Source organism: Notamacropus eugenii, chromosome 3, assembly GCF_028372415.1.
Source record: "Notamacropus eugenii isolate mMacEug1 chromosome 3, mMacEug1.pri_v2, whole genome shotgun sequence".
In the NCBI taxonomy this organism is placed as follows: Eukaryota; Metazoa; Chordata; class Mammalia; order Diprotodontia; family Macropodidae; genus Notamacropus; species Notamacropus eugenii.
This window is the reverse complement of record NC_092874.1, coordinates 137307569-137327434: the sequence shown is the minus strand read 5'-3', so window position 1 is coordinate 137327434 and position 19866 is coordinate 137307569. Positions and strand designations below refer to the sequence as shown.

The 19866-nt window shown below is 35.8% G+C and overlaps 1 protein-coding gene across 3 annotated transcripts in view; it reads right to left on the bottom strand.

The window, feature by feature from the left end:
- TFEC (transcription factor EC) overlaps window positions 1–19866 on the bottom strand; it is an 89844-nt gene that overhangs the window by 6253 nt on the left and 63725 nt on the right. For 2 of the 3 annotated variants that reach the window (XM_072652979.1, XM_072652980.1), the window contains 3 exons: window positions 11925–12039; window positions 10632–10688; window positions 3457–3532 (listed from right to left, as the gene is read on the bottom strand). In XM_072652979.1, the coding sequence (XP_072509080.1) occupies window positions 3457–3532; window positions 10632–10688; window positions 11925–12039 (248 nt within the window). Of the gene's footprint in view, window positions 1–3456; window positions 3533–10631; window positions 10689–11924; window positions 12040–18714; window positions 18859–19866 lie in introns of those variants that run through there. The other variant, XM_072652982.1, reaches the window with a different exon arrangement.

Below are 19866 nucleotides of genomic sequence, written 5' to 3'. Positions count from 1 at the left end.
GAGGAGAAGCATTCTTCCTCCCCTTTCTAGTCAAACTTTTCTCGTTTTCCCTCCCAAGTAACATGGGAAAATTTTACCACTGACTCCAGTACAACTTTAGATGAGGTTATGGTGATCTTGTAGATCAGGCGTTGGGAACCTGTGACCTTGAGGCCACATGTGACCGACCCTCTAGATCCTCAAGTGTGGATTGAGCCAAAGGGCTGCACTTGAAGATCTGGAGGGCCACATGTGGCCTCAAGGCTGCAGGTTCCCCACTATATTGAAGATTCCTATAACTAGGAGACTTTTTTTGACCTGGCAGAAGTATTACACTCTATGTCAGAGACAGGTATCACGGGGTACATTGTCTGGTAAGTATGGTTTCAAACCTGCCATGGTGGTGAGGAGACACAAAGGTTCCAAGGTTATTTCTGGGCAGTCTGTGTGACTTAGTGGAAAGAGAATAGGAAAAAAAACCAGGAGGAGTTCACCACACCCCTCCACTTGGTAACTTCCTTTTTAAAATTTTTTTTTTGATAATTTTTATTGATGTCTTCTGTTTCCTACTCTACCATAGTTATTCCAAGTATCTCTCCACCTCCCTTCCTTCCAGAGCCAACCCATGTAACAAACAGTACTTTTTTAGAGAGGAAAAAAATTACAAGTGAAGTACACATTGAAAAAGTCTAAAAACATGTGCAATGGGAACTTTCTTTGGATCTCCCACCTCCAAAAAATAGTGAGTTTGGAGTGTTGTCTGATATCTCCCCATTTGATTTCTTACTTGATTTTAATAATTTTGCTACATTCACTTTTTGATTTGATTTTTTGGTATGTAGTTCTTTCCATGTATATTGCTGCAGTGTAGGGACAGTTACAGGTGGTGTAGTGGATAGAGCATGAGCTCTAGAGTCAGAAAGACCTGAGTTCAAATCCAGCCTCTGACATGCTCTGTGATCATGGGCAAGTCACATAACCTCTGTTTGCCTCAGTTTCCTTATCTGTAAAACGAAGATAATAATGACACCTGTCATCATAGGTGGGGGGATCAAATGAGATAATACTTGTAAAGTGCTTAGCAAGGGTTATATAAATGTTACCTATGCTATTGTTATCATCATCATCGTCATCATTACTGTGTATGGTTTTCTTGGTTCTGCTTATTTCATCAGCATGGGTTCATATGGATCCATTCTTCTCTGTATTCATTTTTACACATCATTTCTTATCACACAGTAATATTCCATTACATTCACATACAGCAACTTGATTGACCATTCCCCAATTGGTTGGCATTTACTTTGCTTTCAGTTCTTTGCTATCATAAAAGGTGCTGGCTTCCTTCCTGTTTCCACTAATTATTCTTCCTAGGTGCTAAGCTCTCTTGTTCTATGATGCTAAAATCTTTCAAAAGCTGTTGATACCCTTTAAATTCAGCAACCTAGGGTCCAATTACCTTGGCTAAGTTACAATTTTGCAATCTGACCAAAGAGAAAGGGGTAAGGATCAGATCTACAATTTCATTGGTACAGAGATTCTCAAGTGAGAAGATTCCTCCTTTAATGTATGTCAAAACTGTCCTTGCAACTTATAGTCTTGAGTTTTGTACAGATCACTGACAGGTGGCTTATCCAGGCTTGAACAGCCAGTATGTATTAGGGGCAAGACTTTAACACAGCTCATCCCAGTTCCAAGGCTGGCTCTCTATTTGTTATTCATGTTACCTCTCTAAAGTAAAGGAAATATTTGAGGCTAAACCATGAGGACTTTTAAAATGCCTGACGTTAGTCCTCCATATTGAGTCTATGAGAATTAAATCAATATATTTATGATTAGACTGCATATGACATAATACAACAGAACTAATAAATTTGTCTTCAAAATTTTAAAGATATAGACACCCAGAGAATATTAAAAATGATGTTCCTTCATTAACAGTCTTTCCAGGCATGTATTTCTACATTAAATTTATTTTTCATATTACAAAAATTGAGTTTGAGCCATCGTAAATAGAGCCCTTCACTTTATCATGTCTTGTTAACCATCTACCGTCCATAGGTAAATCTATTTTAAGCCCAGACAAGTCTTTCTATCATGTAGCTTTGTATTTCTTCTGCTTTCTCTTTTTTGTTTCTTCTGAGTTTTCAATTATAAGATAAGGGTTAGGCATATGTAGAGGTTAAAAGGAGTGTGGCATAGTAGAAAGGGGACTTCAATTAGAATCCAGTGTAACCCTGGAGAAAGAAGCCACTTATCTTCTCTGGGCCTCATTTTCCTCATGTGGACTGAGAAGGTTGACTTGATGACTTCTAATAGCTTTTCCAAATTGAAATGTTATAACCCTATTCCATATTCTTCTGTAAGTTCACTAATATTAATTTTTAAAGTTTTCTTTAATTCTCATGGTAATAGGTTATATATACATTCTCTCTTAGTGCAATTTGATTCAATAAACAATTATTAGGGATCAATCATTATATTAGGTGTGGGGACAAAAATATGAAAAATTTCAAAATTCCTACACTCAAGAAACTTTCAAGTAGGTAAGGAAGGAATAGAGGACTTAAAGGCAGAGAAATATAATTTAACATGGAATTTGATAGGAGGAAGGAGAGATCCAGACAAAGTTTTCTTAAAAATAAATTCAAAGAGGCAGAGGTTACTTTTAGCTTGTGTAATTGGAGAAGGCATCTAAGCAAGACCTCCAGGGAAGAGAAGGATTTCCATAGGTGAACTGATAGATCTTCAATCTTTACATGCCTTACATATTGACAATTGTAAAATGAATCCATTTTCTTAGGCATATCATCTAACAATAGCATGCACCAACTTTATTTGTGTAATGCTTCAAAAGTTTTGCATTGATAGTTTCCCAAGATTAGGTATGTAAGTATAGCACCATCAGTTGGAAAGTAAAGACCTGTGTTCCATAAGCAGGCTGCTTGGGTTGCAGAGTACCAAAAAATCAACTGTGTAGTTTCTGTGTAGTCCAACAAAAGGTTTTAAACTTCACTTCATTGTTTGAGCTATAGGAGTTAAACTTAGAAAAATAATAACTTTCCTCCCTTCTTAAGCTCCAGATGTTTGAGACAACTAGACAGTTCAGGTTTTCTCCAAATGGCCCAACCATATTATGTTTTGATGTACAGAATCGCTATCAAACAGGTTAAATCAGTCTGTCATCTGAAAGGCATTTGATTTTCCCACTGAGATTGACAATATGATGCTAGATATAGGAATTCACTAACACTTAGAAGGAAACAACCTACTCATTTCCGGTAGATTTATAAAACAACTCTCAGGGATGACATTGACCATTAGCAGCTGTCAGCCTGGAATGGATTTTTAAAAATAGGTTTCTGTAATATCCTTATCTTTTCCTTGAGCCACCTAGTTTCCTAGTCATTGGTTCTTCCATTTTCCTCCCAGTATTGAAACCATAGACATTATTATAGAAATGATTGTTGAACTCACGGATCATTAGACTTTGGAATAAGAGTGCCAAGCTCCTTGATTCGGTAATTAATATTGTACCTTCTTCTTCTTTCAACTATTAGAAAAGAAACGTTATTGATTATTCTCATTAAAGCACAGTGCAATTGTGACTAGCTGTAAACTTTTTTGAAAAACAGTGGGCAAAGATTATAATTTAGTCATGAAGAGTTATAGACAAAAGAAAAAAATGAATGTAATTGTTCTAGAACTAGAAAGATCTTGATACTGCATTATTTTAAGGTCCCCAAAGTGAATTTTTCCCTTCTTTTTTGTGTATATATAAATGGGTATATATGAGAAGTTTATGATGGACTTGAGAAGGCAGCAATACTCTAAGAAACAACAAATGAGAAACAGAGCTGTTTTCCAAAAATATGTGAACCAAAAAGAAAATAAACTAGTCATGTGATGAGAGTGATAGACAATTATTAGTCAATCTGTGTTCTCCACTGATGTATTCACAATATGAAAAGAAAGTGAGGAAGAATCCTAAAACATTATTAGGCTGATAGCCCATGGTGAACATAGATGCGGAAGTGGAGAAGAATTTAACAGGATGGGCTACCACTTATATAATTGGAGAGACTGCCCTCCTAGATGATCTATTGGAGTACTGACTGTGACTTGACTTGACTGTGACTGTGACTTGACACACACATATTGATACCAATTAGACTATAAACCTCTAGGGAAGCAGGAACCCTCTCTAGAATTGCTTTTGGGGTATTCACAATAACTAAGAAAGTGCTAGTTTCATAGTAGGTGCATGCTAACTACATATTGTTTCAAATCATCATGTTTTTCCATTATTATACTGACTTGCATCATAAGGTTCAATTTTAATTTATAACTTTTCAAAATATGAGGAAGTATTTTATGAGCTACAGTTACTGCAAGCATTTTAAATAGACTAAGTTCTTCAAGTGGAAACTTCTTTGGTATGGATTTTGTCTTCTTCTGGTTTCATAGTCTCTCATAGTGTATAGTATATACAACAGGTGCTTAATAACCACTATGTGAATAAATGGATTTTTCCCATATTAACTAATCTTGGCCCTGATAGAATCTCCCACTGATCATTCATGATTTCAAGCAAATTATTTTATATTACTTACAAACTTGAGCTTCTTAAGAAAGGAACAGGATGGTGTATTGTAGAAATTATACTAGATTTGAAGTCAGAGGCTCTTGGTTCAAATCCTGCCTCTGTCCCCTTACTACAATGGGCCTCTGGGAAAGTCACTAATGCTTTCATGATATTGACTTTCTCAAATTAAAATATAGAGGGTTGTGCTAAATGATCCCTTTCTTCTTTAAATCTGTGATCCTAAAAAGGGGATGGAGACATAAACAAAGGAAAGGGAAAGATGCATCAAACTTCCCAAAGTAGAGCAATAAGACCTTTTAGAATTACTTGGATCTGTTCCTGAGGACATTAAGATAACATAAACCTATAAGATCATTGGCTATCTTAGCGAGCACACTCTCCAAAGCAAACCATGGCTAAAGGATTTCACCTTTAGAAGTACCCAACCAAAATTTCTCTAAAAGTAGAACATAAGTGATTCTCAACCTAATGGTGTTTCTTTTGGGTTTTTTTTTCTGATGAATATTATTTGGAGAAAGCTTAAGTACTACCACTTAAAAATTTGGGGGAGAAGAAAAATTAAAGATAAGCCTGAAAACCAAAATTATTTCACAGTGTATCTTAACTAATAACTATTAGCATATCCCAACATTACCCCCACATGTAAAACAAACTCCAAAGAATAAGATTCATTTCTTTTTCCTTCATCAAAATAGTAGGATGGATTACTCCCTTAAGGTCCCTTCACAATCTATTTGTTTTGCCACTTAAAATCCCCATATACAAAATGTCATCAGTTATTAGAAGGTGCTCTGCAAAATTTCTATTTTGTTCCTCAGAGAAATATAGTTCCCAGTGAGACATGGAGACATGTATGTCTTTAAAGTTGAATGAAGAATATTAGGAAATGTATTATAATTTTAATAATATGTGAGAAGTGTGTGTGTTTTCGATGTTCAAAATAATTTGTTAAATTCATTATATTGTAAAAATGTTTTACTCCAATGGATGAAAAGTTTTCACTCCCTTAAAAAGCAGATAAGGCAGTCAGAGCACCAAGGGTGCCCATTAATCCTCTTAAGAATCAGATACCAATATTGTTTTAAGTTAAATGACTCTTTTAATATCTAAGCTGCCAAGACAGAAGAAAGTTATAAGGAGTTATTTGCTGCCTACCTGATTCAGGATTAAGAGGCAAGTACAGTAATAAGGGAACCAAGTACTTCCCAAATTAAGTCCCTTTCCAATGGATGAAAAAATAATAATGAGATGGTTCAGCTTTGATTTCAATTAGCAGTTGAATAAAGTCAAGAACATATGCTGAAATGAGTCTTCCTTTGTTAGTACTAAAAGTAGAGTCATTTTATTTCAGTTCATGATTCAAGAAATAGCCACTGGCACATCCAGGAGAACTATCCAACAGTAGAGCCTGAATATTGCAAGATCACCTGCTCCTGTGGCAAAGTATCTACTGGGGCTTTGCCTAAGAAAGAACCATTCTATAAAGGCTCCATATATGTCAGTGGGGGCCATAAGTTTCAATGTGATTTCTGAGTAAATTGTAATTTGGATAGGCTGAGTCTATAAGAGGGGTTCAGGAGCCGCCTCTGAAGTATCTGTCTACTCTGGGTTTCTGTGAGTCTGCAAATGGTCATGACAGTATATAAACTGCAGAGAAGGGGGAGGGAAGGTGAGACTGGAGTCGAGAGTTCAAATTTTAATTGAATATACTGAACTGAGCCATAAGCTGCCATTCTTCACTCTAATGCCAAGACTGCAATATGTCACCATTACATTCAAATTTGAAAACTGTTTTGTCCCCATAAAAATTCAAGCACATGACCTTCAAAGAAATAGAAAAATTACTCTAACTTAGAAATAGCCCTAGAATTATTATAATCCTTCCCATTAAATGGTGTCTGAGTTGACTTGGGCCATTTACTAAACCAGTTACTTTTTAAAGAGTCTTGAGTAAGTCAGTGAATATTGAACACATAGTTAGCTGGATTAATAACAGTCTGTCCTTCCTTCTAGTTTCTTTCCTCCTATTTAATGCCATTGAGTTCTATGCTCCAGGTCAATATGAAATAAGATAGGAAGATATCATTCATCATAGCCATGGTACAACACTGAAGTCAGTAGAGTCCCTTATGCTGATGTAATCCACCTCCAACTCCCTTCTAATTATCATTAACACCATTGGGCAACTCACAGTTTCTAGGTTCCAACTCTTTTTTTCTCCTCTCTGAGTTTATTATCTCTTCTATCTACTACTAGGAGCTAGAGAGCTAGCATTTGAGGTCTGCCAATCACTTTACATTTATTCTTATTTGATAAACTGTGCACTAGCCAATCAAATGCATCTGAGAGAAGTTCTAATGTCAACCATCAGCCTTTTCTCATACTCTTAGAACTTCCCAAACTTTCTATCTGCCCTTCAACAGAATTTTTTCTTTAAAAAAAGATTTTTATTGATGTCTCTTGTTTTCTATATCACCATTATTTCCCCATGCTCAACACTATCTAGAGAGTCATCCCATGTAAAGAATGATATTTTTTTTAAAGCCTAAAATAGTAAAAGAGGAAAAACCAGCATGACTGAACAATACATTAAAGAAGTCCAAGAATATGTGCAAATGCCACACTTATGGACCCCCTATCCCTGCAAAAGAAAGTGGGGTGGGGGCATCTTTTCACACATCTTGTTTAGAGTCATGCTTGCTCTTTATCATTTCACAAGATGTTTGCTTTTTGTCTGATTTTGTGTGTGTGAGGAAGAGAGAAACTATTCCTTTCAAATGACATTATTCCAGTTACTGTGTAGGTCGCTTTCTTGCTCTGCCTCAGTCACATAGATCTTTCCACTTCTCTTTGTCCATCACATTAATCATCTCTTACAGTGCAGTAATAATATCCTATTACCTCCATGTGCTATAATTTGCTATCATACCCCAATTGCTGGCTATCTATTTTGTTTCCAGTTCTTTGGTATCATAAAAGTGCTGCTGTAAGTATTTTGGTGTATAAGAAGACATTCTTCTTGTCAGTGACTTCTAGGGAGTAGGAGCTCAGGAATGGAATCTCTGGGGCAAAGGGCATGGACATCTCAGTCACTTGATTGCATAGCTACAAATTGCTTTCCAAAATGATTGTACCAATTCATCACTTTACCAGTAATATTCTAATATTCCTATTTCCCTACAACACCTCCAACATTGACTGTTACCATCTTTTGTTTTTTTTTTGCCAATTTTCAGGATAGGAGGTGGAACTTGAGGTTCTTTTGATTTGCATTTCTTCTGTTGTTAGCATTTTGGAACGTTCTTTCATGGTTAGAAGTTTTCAATTCTCTTTTGAGAAATATTTGTTCATCTCCTTTGACCATGTAGCTACAGGAGAGTGGCTTTTGGTTAGATCTATATTCATTTGCCTATTTTTTTCTTCATTTTTGTTAGTGCTGGACTGGGTGCATTTCTGGGGAATGTCTGTGCTGAGCTTCCTTTTGACATTCCCAAAGTGCTGTGATCCAGGGTGAGGTCTGCTCACAATCCCCCTGGTCTGAGCTCTGCAAGTTACTGACCCAGATTTCTGTCTGTTGACTTGTCCTTGGATGGGAGGTTTAGTAGACAACTCCACTACTGTTAACCCGAGAGGCTCTGCAGGTTCAGATCTACTGAAGTGCAGACTCTACTTTGGTGTGGGACTTCTGTCCTGGTTATTCCATTGAATACTTCTATGCTGAGCTGGAGGCTAAAATTGAGTCTCTGCTGTCCCCTTGGAAACAGAGCCACATACCTGCCTTTTGCTTCTGAAGCTTGTTCCTCACCCTATACACAACAGCTGGGACCCATAAATGCCATTTCTCCTGTCCCCCTTGGATCTGTGACCCAAAACTGGAGAGTGGGTGGCAGAGCTGCCAGATGGCCCCTATTCCTGTACTATATGTTAGTTCAGGGATCCCTAAGATCTCTTTCTGCCTCAGTGCTTCCTGATCTCAATCTCAGTCCTCTTTCAGTCCATGGACATTGTAATGCCAAGCTACCCTGGTCTGGAAAAATAACTCATAGTGACTAATTCTGTTCGGTGTGTTTTTAAGGAGGAAATATAGTAAGCAGGTAGACTTCTTTTTCCACCATCCAGATCTAGTAATTGTTTATACATTTTGGATGCTTATCCCTTGTCAGAGAAATCTGACACAAAGATTTTTTCCCCTCATTTAACTATTTTTTTATCCTAGGTGAGTTAAATTTGTGTAGTAGCTTTTCAGTTTCACAAAATTAAAGTTATCCATTTTATCTTTTGTAATTGCCTCCATCTCTTGTTTGGTTAAGAATACATCAGCTATCCATAGTTGTGAATAATCTACCTCTTTTATAATTTTTTAAAAATACTATGATCTTTAATATTATAGTCACTTATCCATTTAGGATGTATTGTGGAATATAGTGTTGGTCTAAGCTTAATTCTGTAAGATAATTTTTGTAGTTTTCCCAGCAATGTTTCTCAAATAGGAGTTTTTTCTTGTTATTTTTTTCCACTTTACCAAAAACTGGTTCATTGAATACCATTGTTTCTGATTCTCCCTTGTGTAGTCTGTTCCATTGAGCTACCTTTTTATTTTTTAATCTATGCCAACTAGTTTTGATACCAGTAATATAGTTTGAGGTCTGAAAGAGCTATTCCTCCTTCATCTTTACCTCTTTTCATCATTATCCTTGATATTCTACATCTTTTGTTATTCTAAACTATCATTATTTTATCAAGTTATGTAAAATATCCTTTTGATAATTTGATTGGTATAGCATTAAAAGCATAAATTAACTTTGGCAGTTGTCATTTTTATTATATTAGCACTGCGCAGCCATTAGCACCAAATATTGCTCCAACGATATGAAAGTTATTCTTTATTTCTTTATAGAATGTGTGGATAAACCCTTAGACATGCAATCCTAGGACCTGAGGTCAAAAGATAATTTCTTCTATTGAGGAAGGCTTCTCATTGACAAATATTGCAGGGCAGGGTCATGTGATCTACATATAGACACCATCCTACCTATAGCTCACCCCATACGTTTTTCTCATTTTCTTGAATTTGGTTGCTTGGACAATAAGACCTGCTGCTGATTTAGTCAAGCTCACTTGAGAGCTTAGGTACACTGCACACTTATGTGTTATGAAAGGCAATATGCTCTTTTTAAAATTGTCTTTTTTTCCTCAATTTAGCTATTTGTTAGATGATACAGTTAACCAATCTTCATTCATCTGAGTTATATCTGCAAGGATTACACTGGGCAGGACTGTAGTATCTTTAATATTGTCAGAGAGAGCAAGAACAGAAGGAAGAGACTCTGATCTTACTTCTTTTACTTTAGAAGATTTAGCCACACAGTATGTATACTCTTTGACCAAAGAGTGAAAGAAAGGAAAGCGGAAAAGGTCTTGATGTTCATTCTAAGTATCACATTTAATAAAATTCAGGCATATTCTGTACAAAGATGCTAAAACATACATCATTTCACAATAATTTCATTAATGTTTTGGAACCAAACACAGTTGTAAAGTCATTAAAACTTTGCTGTAATATTTTATCTAATCTCCCGCTTACGATCGATTCTCTCCCTTCTACCCCTCCTCTCATGAAAAAACAGCTTCCGGTAATATAATTTTAGCTAAAATTGCTTTTTTATTGATGCAATTAATGATATCAGGCAGTGTATAACAATAGTTTTAAAAAACATTTTCTCAACTGTATGTAAAAACTATTCTTAACATCTTTCAAAATTTTTTTAAGAATTATTTTTACATGCAATTAGGAAATAATACAAATTTTTAAAAAGTGTAGGTGTATTCTGCCTAAAATCATTCATTGAGTCAATAAAAACGCAATGAAATTTGGAGTTCCAATTTTTCTCTTTCCCTCCCTGACCTACCTATACAATTAGTTGATGTTCAGTTGATATGAAGAACCTCACAGAAGAGTCTTAGAAAGGCAGTGTAGTATTTTATTTACAACATATTCCATTTTTATCTAGTTATTTTGATGTTTTTTAAAAATAAGTATACTCACTGAGATTGTGATTGTCCTTTTTTTGCCTCTCTTTTGCCAGAGCCCGGGTATCTGTTTCTGATCAAAAGCAATATTATTAAAATTAAGTTAAAGGATGTTTACTTAGATAACACTTAGATAATCACTCATTTTTCATCTAAATATTTGCAAATTTGAAACTTTTCTAGTAAGTCATAATTGTAATTCATAGACTCTCACATGGGAAGCCCAGGGGATCACAAAACCAATCACCAACAGGGGTATTATCTAAATTTTTCAAATAAATTTAGATTTCTGTATCTCCTTGAGCTGAATTTTATTTGATTTTCAAGATCCTCTTCTTGAAACATTCATTATATCCTCTCTAGTAAAGAACATACTCTTAGCAATTTTAGATAGATACAAATTCTTTTAAAAAAAATAACCCTGTTAATACAATATTTTCACATTTCCTTTAAATGGTCTTATTGAAAGGTGTTTTTAAAAATGCACAGAGAGATCTAATTTATTATATTAGGCAGAATTTGTCTATTTATGGCATTAGGATCCCAAGTGAGAAAAACTGGCATTCCCTAAAGGATTAAATATATTTTTAATGTAAATAGTCTTGAAGATCCTTTTGAGTCACCAAACTAAGGTGTGGTCAGTATAGCCATTTAATTCTAACTGTTTTTTGCTCTTGTAGGATTAGATGAAGGTCAGGAAATTTGCGTCTTGGCCCAGATTTGGGAACATTCCTTAAGTTCTCTGGGTGTGTCTCTCCTATATAATATCATGTCATAACAGAAAACATGAACACTAAATTCTTTTCTAGCTCTCAGAATTAGAAGTGATTCTAACTTCAGTCTTACTCTGTGTTTTAGGTGTAATGACAAAATGCAAATGAAAGTTCCATTTGGAAAGTGGAACAATATCAACTCATTTGCTTATGACACTAAATACTCATTTGGCCTAATTATTTCACCAATTTAATTTGTAGTTTTTAATCTAATATTATTTTGCTATAGCATTGATATAATTGAAAATGGAGAACTTCTGTCAGATTATTTTATGTGACATGGCTTAGGTATATATGGGATTATCCAATGCCCAAACAACCAATAATAGCTCAGCATGGTTGATTGATCAACTGATTATCCAGTGAAAAGCTTGTGTTGTGAGACAAGAGAAAGAACACATTGCTTTTCCCTATTTCAACTGGTTGTGTCAATAGTGTGAACAAACACACATCACATATGGTTTCAGCAAATATATTACCAAAACTTTACCCATTGCTATTTCTAATAGGATATAAAAGTAGCATTGCTGTATTACCTGGGGTTTCCCTTTTCACCGGTAGAGTTCTTGGACAGGAAGCATTAGTAAGTCCCATATTAACTGGTGAAATCCCTTGGTCACCATTGTACACATCCAAGATGCTTCCAGATAACTTTTTAAGGAAGGGGAAGAAGAAAACTTTTTTTAAAAAATTAGACTAGATAAATGAAATCATCACCATCAGTACCACTGCTTCTTCTAATATAGTTTTAACAAAATTTTCATTTATTAAATTTTGGTAATTCTTCATCCCATAGCAATAGAATAGAGATATTTGGAAGGATAAAACATACCTCAGAGCAATGAGTGCTTACTACCTAGGCTAAAAGTAAGCTCTAGTGCTTATGGAAACAGAATTCTAGAATATTTTTAAACATCATGAGAGTTTAGATCTGTTCCCTAGCCTAGCTAAAAGTAGGAACACAAAAGAATCAGAGCTTAGGAGAAATGAATAGGTCCTTGAAAAGAACTGGAAACTTCATTGCAAGTCAAGTTAAAACTGAGGAAGACCTGTTGGGAGAATTACTTTAAATACTATTGTATTTAAAGCGTATAAAAGTATTTTATTAAATATAATTTCTTAAATATTAAATACTTAAAATAGTAATTTAAATTCTAAAGAAATACTATTAAGCATCTCATGTCCAAAAGGAATATCACATAATAAAGTTAAATGAAACACTTTCTATTCTTGAAAGGATTATTTTTCTTGTTCTAAATATTTCAGCTGCATATAAACTCTAGGCTAACATCTTTCCTACTAATAAATGTATGGTTCACCTAAATAGAGCAACAGCATGTTACTTAAGGTACTTCCAAGAGAATGATTCTGTGGAATGCCATTACTTATGCTCAATTTGAAATAGCCACCAAGGTAGTATTAGAAAATCTGTTCATGTATTGGAACGCCTAAGAAAATTAATTTCAAAGCATGCTTAGAATTTGTTCTTATTATTACTGAGGAAAAAGCTGTATTTTATATGCAGGATCTGAAAGTTAACCACACTTCCCATCTTAAATAGCTAGTACTTAGCATAGTTTCTGGCACAAAGAAAACATTTAAGAAATACTTGCTTCATCAACGTATCTTGTATTTTTTGGGGGGGGTGGGGTAAAATATTTAGACATACACATTATCTCCCCCTACACACATGTAAATTCTTTAAAAGCAAGGACTGTTTGATTTTGTTTTTGTATAATTCGTGCCCAATGCAATGCCAGGTACATAGTAATATTTCCTAAATGTTTGATGGTCATTGACTGGAGTTGAAAGGAACTTGAGTGAGTTGTCCAGTCATTGTCATGTAGGTTATAAAGGGAAGAACTAGGATTTAACCCAGATTCTCAGATTCCAAATCTAATGCCATTTCCAATGGTCCATGTTTCTTGGTTTCTGTGGAAAAGTTCTTCCAAGTCTTCTATTTCTTGCACTACCTTGTCATCTTTTTTTGCTTTGTCATTCATCTCAGTGTCTGACCTGAGTCCAACTCCCTTGTCTGCATTCTCTCTTTTGGTGATCTTATCCAATCTCAATAGTTTCAATGACTACTTCTACATAGCTGACTCCCAAATCTTCATATCTAGACTCTATCCTTAATCCTTTCTCTGAAAATTCTCTTCTACCTCACATATTCAGCACCCTTAACAGTGTGCTCAACATCTTTAACTAGATGTCCAAAGATCTCTCAAACTCAAAATGTCCAAAAACCAATTCATCATCTTCAAGGCTCAAAACTGATCATCTTTGACTCTTCCCCAATATCCAGCTGGTCATGAAGTCCTATCAATATTACTTCTATCTACAACATCCCTGGTGTCTATCTCCTTTTCCTCACTCACACTGCCATCATCACTCTTCAGACTTCTATTCCATCTTGCCTGGACTATTGAAATAGCCTCCTAACTGGTCTCCTGTCTCCATTCTCTCTTTTTGTCTAATACATCCTCTACACAGCTACCAAAATAATATTCCCCAAACTCTTAATGGTGTCTGTTTATCTCTAGGAAAAAATAAAAAATTCTTAGCTTGACATTTAAGGCCCTTCACAATTGGATGGCAACAAACCTTTACCATCTTATTTCATGAATTCTACATTCCAGTCAAACGGTGGCTAGCTATTTCTAAACTTCAAAATGTTGACTCCTCACTCTGTACATTTGCTTTCCCTTTAATATAATGCATATCACAGAAAAGTACTTTCTTCTCATTTCTGCATTTTAGAATCCCTTCTTGGCTCATATCAACTGCCTTTTTCTCCATATATACTTCCGAATTCCTCGAGCAAAAACCTCTTGTATATCTTATATTCCTAGAGTAATTTGTCTGGATTTCTCTTTTGTTCCCAACCACTCCCCACTTGTCATTATACTTAGCTCTGTCTATATCATATCCCTCCCAGTTACCAAAGTAGTAGAATTTACTCTCTTTATAAAGAGACCCTGCCATTTTAATCTTTCTCTTCCCAGCACTTAACACAATGCCCTCTACATAGTAGGTATTTAATAAATTTTGTTAATTTGAATTGTGCATGGAGATGATTCTCTATTTTCAAAGTCTGATAGTAATAGAAGTAGCATGTTATAATCAATAATCAATAGAGAGTTCACCTTGGAACCATATTCAAATCCCATCTTTCCCACATTGGTAGCTAAGTGGTACACTAGAAAGAGCACTACATCTGGAGTTAAGAGTTTCAGTCCCATATTTGTTTGCCTCAGTTCCCTCAATCACATAATGAGGATAAAAGGGATAAAACCTATCTCACTACCTTGTTGTGAGGATAAAATGAGAGATTTATAAAGTGCTCAGCACATAGTATAGTAGGTGCTATGTAAATGCTTACTCCCTCTTCTCCTTCCCCTCCTTCCTTTTGACACATATTGCCTTTATGGCCTTGGGCAAATCCTTTCCTCTTATGGGACCCTAGAACTAACTCTCCCAGTTGCCAAGAAGATACTGATCTGTTATGGTAGATGGAGCTTCCTCACCTGGGAACTCCCTATATTAATAAAATCAAAGGTCCAATCCCTGTAATAACAGACAAATATGAAAATAGAGAAACTGTGACTTAGTGGATAGAGAGCTGATGGCAGATCTCAGGAAGATCTGAGTTCAAGTCTTGCTGTGGTACTTACTGGGTGTATATGCAAGTCACTTCATGATGCAGGGTCCTAGGACTATAAGTTGTATAGAAGTTGCCAACCAGAGTTAGAAGAGGAAGTTTCCCAACTGGACATGTATTGTATTAAAGACCTAGTGCAGGAGTGGGGAACCTGTGGCCTCAAGGCCACATGTGACCCTCTAGGTCCTCAGGTGCAGCCCTTTGAATTGACACTTGAGGTTGCACTTGAGGACCTAGAGGGCTGCATGTGACCTTGAAGCCAAAGCTTCCTCACCATTGGCTAGTGTCTACCCAGTAAATTTGTAAAGTATTTTACATGTTATCTCATTTAATCTTCACAATAACCTGGTGAGGTAGGTGCTGTTATTATCCTTATCTTACATATGAGGAAACTGAGGCACAGAGAGGTAAAATGACTTGCCCAAGGTCTTAGAGCTAGTAGTCAACTGAGGCAGAATTTGAACTCACCTCTTTTGATTGCAAGTGCAGTGCTCTAGCCACTTAGGTGCCTTTATATTTTCTTAATTCAAGCTCTACCAAGTCCTTACAGATTTGGAAAGGCTTCAACTATGGGTCTGGCAAAAGACTTTTTTGCCTGTCAACTGAGGTCCAACTTAGATGTGCTTGAAGAGACTTCTCACCACAAGGACATTCGCTAAGTAATGGCTTTTCTACTATAGCAACCCATGAAAAGCACCACCTAAGTCACAGAGAGATTGTGATTGAAATCAATGCAGGAAATATGCACAGTGACAGAGACACAAATCTGAAATATGAAAGCTCAAGTCATGAGTATCTTTGTTTTCAGTCTGTTGCAAAGTTCTCATAATCAAATTTTAAGTTTCTTGATGTAACCTCTTCTTTCACAATCTATATTTCATTTCTCTGTTTCATTTCAAGACTTTTTAAGATATCATCACTATGGTAATACCATGGTTGTGAGATTTTTCAAAAATTATTTCAAACCTAGATGACTCAATATTCAATATTTTAGATTTAGGATGTGCCCTGTATTGGGACAACATAAAATCTGGTCATTAAACCATTTTGCATTTTCTTTCATTTCTGGGAACGGTGCCATGAGCTTCTGGAGCTCCTCAGTGTCTTTCTCATCCTCAACCGAAGGTACCTTTTCTGCCTTTATCTTTTGGTGGAGTGTTGCCTGACTCTTCTAAGTGATGTCCATAGACTTGAGCTATTCAATTCAATAAACATCTATTAACTCTTACCTCAGATTAGTGACTTAAAAAATGCTTGTTGAATAGATCTACCAGAAAATTTTGCCTCAGACAAGAAGTCCTGAGTTCTTGTCTGGCCTTGACATACATGGTTGTTTGGTTCAGACCCTATGGATTCAAGGACCTTAAAAATAGTAATTCTTCCTCTCAGTGAGCTTTCATGCTACTCAAGGAAGACATCAAGAGTGGGAAGAGTAAGATGTGCAGGGATAAATATAAATTATGTACAAAATAATTTGAGGCAGGGGGATCAAGTTCAGGAAAGGTCTCTTGTAGGAGGTGGCACTTGCAGTGAATGTGGAACAGAGCTCAAGATTTTATTAAAACTAAGATGACTAATACATGGTATTCACACCAGTGAAAATTAAAAATAAAAAAACTACATCTCCAAACCTTACCTCTGACATGTGCTGGAGATTAATGTTTCTAATGCTCTACATCACTGGAAGTCTTAAAGCTAAAGATGGATGGCCACTTGTCAAGGCAGGTTTGGGTAAGGTCCTTTCCAACTCTGAGATTCTACAATATGATACAGGACATTTTTTGCTTGAATGTCCCATAAATGCCTCAAAATTAACACGTACAGAACAATTACTTCTTTCATGTCCCCTCAGACCTGTGCTACTCTCACTTTCTGATCTGTCCAGTTGGTTACCTGATACCTTTTTTGCCCTCTTCTCTTTATCTTCTATTGATAATTTGTCACTGAGCTTTCATTCTCAATGTCTCTCAGATTTGGGAGGATAAATGGAAAGCCTTGTGTTCCCCAATCCTATAATATAACTCACACCTAACTTATGACCTGACATATTCTTCCTGTTTCAAATTCTGCCCCCTTTAAACCAATATTGATAATGGAATAGTGTTCTAAAACCACCAATTTCATCTCCTACTCAAGACTAATATGATTCCCTATTGGCAAACGCATCAAATCTAAACTCTTCCTACCTTTCAAGATCCTCTACAACTTGTCCTCATCTGATCTATCCAACCATATCTCCATTTTCTCTCCAACAAGCTCTCTTCATTCTGGTTAGACCTATCTTTGTTTAATGTATTAACCTTGCTTCAAATGTCCTTCATTTTCCCCTTCCACAGTTCAAAATTCTATTCACTCTTTAAGTACCAGTCAGTGTTGGCTGCACCTGATTAAAAGTCTTCCCTGATTACATTAACCCATTGATCCTTGCCTGCCTCTTTTAAACTTCTATTCCATGTACGATATGTACCACAAAGGCTAATGATTTTTGTCATAACACTTTCTGTATTAGTTTTGTCTTACCAAGAAGATGGCAAGGTCTTTAACAAAGACTATTTCTTCTGTTACCTTTGCTTTCCCCAGAACACATAAAGCATAGCTGTGTAGATACTCAGTAAACATTTATTGAATGAATGATTAATTGAAAGGACACGGGAACTTATTGAGGCCTTCAGACATAATGCCATCCTTTGTCTCCCTGGAAGAAGGCTATTTGAGTTTTTAAGACTGTTTCTTGGCTCCTCTGCTTTGCTTTTCCAGTGGAGATGCAGCCATACTATTACAGAAAGGGGTTGATGGGAAAAGTTAGCATGAGGCTATTAGGTAGAACAACTGGGGACATAAAAGGAAGATAAACTACAGGCATAAATGCAAAACTCAGTAGGGGAGCATGTACATGTACAATGTATGCATACATGAAAAGCTTAGCTTTTCAAAGATTAACACATTTTCCTTTGGGGCTCCTATTCATTTAAATGCAGTAGACAGTACTTTTGCAGTTTTAGGATGCACTGTTGAGTTCAATCCTGCCTCATTTCTGTTTGCCAAAGCTAGGCTCTGAGGTTCAGATGATAAACATTGAACATAGAGGGAAAGCCCACTCATTTTTTTTAGTACAAATAATGCAAAAAATTATACGAGAAGCAAATTTTAAAAACCTAGCTATCTCTTAAAGCTTGAGTTGAACAAAAAAAAATACAACATAGGAGGAGAATGATACTTTTTTCACATTTATAGGCATATATACATATATGTACCTCATGTGTACCCAGTATATTTATTAGATATAGCCAATAAAAGGTAACTAGTTTAACATATAAGCACTTGAACAAATGAGCATATAGTTTCTTCCCAAGGTGAATCTGTCCTTAATGTTTACCCTTTAAATGAAAAGGCTAGAGCAACACACTGCTTTGGTTCTAACAATCCTGTAGAAAATAAAACATATAGAATTTTAAAGTGTTCGTAGAGTACACAGCACTAAATTCTATCAACTCAGCTATCAAAGCTTGTTAGTAGATTAGCCTCTGTTTCCATGTGCTCTGATAGTCTGTTTTAAAGATACCTTCTTTTATTATTTCTAAGATTATTAGTTTTTGCTCAGCATTTACTTTACTGTACTTTTCCCACTCAAGACACTGAAAGATATCCAAAATTCACTTGCTCACCAGTCTGAACTTTGGAGAGTCTATAACCTTCACAATAGCAATGGTTTTCTCTTTCTCCTTCATCATTCTCTTGGCCTTATACTTGCAAATAAGAAGCAGAAGGGCTAGGCTAAAACGTCTGCACTGAAGTGAACTTTGAGTCTTCCTTGGACTTTAAGACTGATTTGGTCTAGGATGTGATTGACAACAGCTCCCCGAATGATGTTATGCATATTTTCAAGTCACTCAGCTAAGCAAATGGGGTTGTTAATATTTACTCAGTCCTCATCCCTGGAATGGTTTTGAACTATAACAGTTTACTTAGATTGCCAAATGCCACCAGCATTTATATTTACCTGGCTGAAGAAATAGCTATAAAATAAGATGAAGATATGAGTTACTCAGATCAGCAGAATTACATGTACCTCTGAAAGGGAAGAACATTATCCATTCTAATGTGTGGCAGCTGTATTTTCCTCATCATAACAAAATCATTCTCACTGAGTAATATGAAAGGGAAATAGCTATTTGATATTTCTTTCTAAAAACTATATGCCACCCCCTGGAATCTGGGAGTTAGTAAAACTATTTAACCTCTGTCTTTCATGGATTCTAATTTCTCCATGCATGTGTGTATGCATGCATTGACTGACGATACACTTACTAATCCAGGGAACTGAATTTCTGAGGCAAAACTTTTTGGTCATCTTAATGACTAAGTGAGTGAGTTGGTGCAGTGATTATTTGGTATCTACCATGTAAAAAGTGCTACACCAGCATCACCAAGCGACTGGTAAAAAGCCATCACTGGCAATCTCCTCACTACTCCCCAAATAAATCATTCCTCATTGGAGGCTGGGGTGGAGTATGTGAAAATCAGAACATAGACTTCATGAACAAAGGAAAACTATTCCTTGAGGTCTCATTTTCTTATATGAATTTTGACAAACTAACTCTCTAATGAAAATAATTTATTCCTTCTGAAACAAAAATGAAAATTAATAGTTACGTGGTTATCATCAGGAAGTGGTCATTAAAATCTCTTGGCACATGTTCAATTTATTACCACATGTTCCTTTTTTTAGTGTACTGACACAAACACTTAATCAAATATCAATATTTCCATTAACAGATAGAGGCATGGAGAATTTAGCCTGGAAATAAACCTCCAAA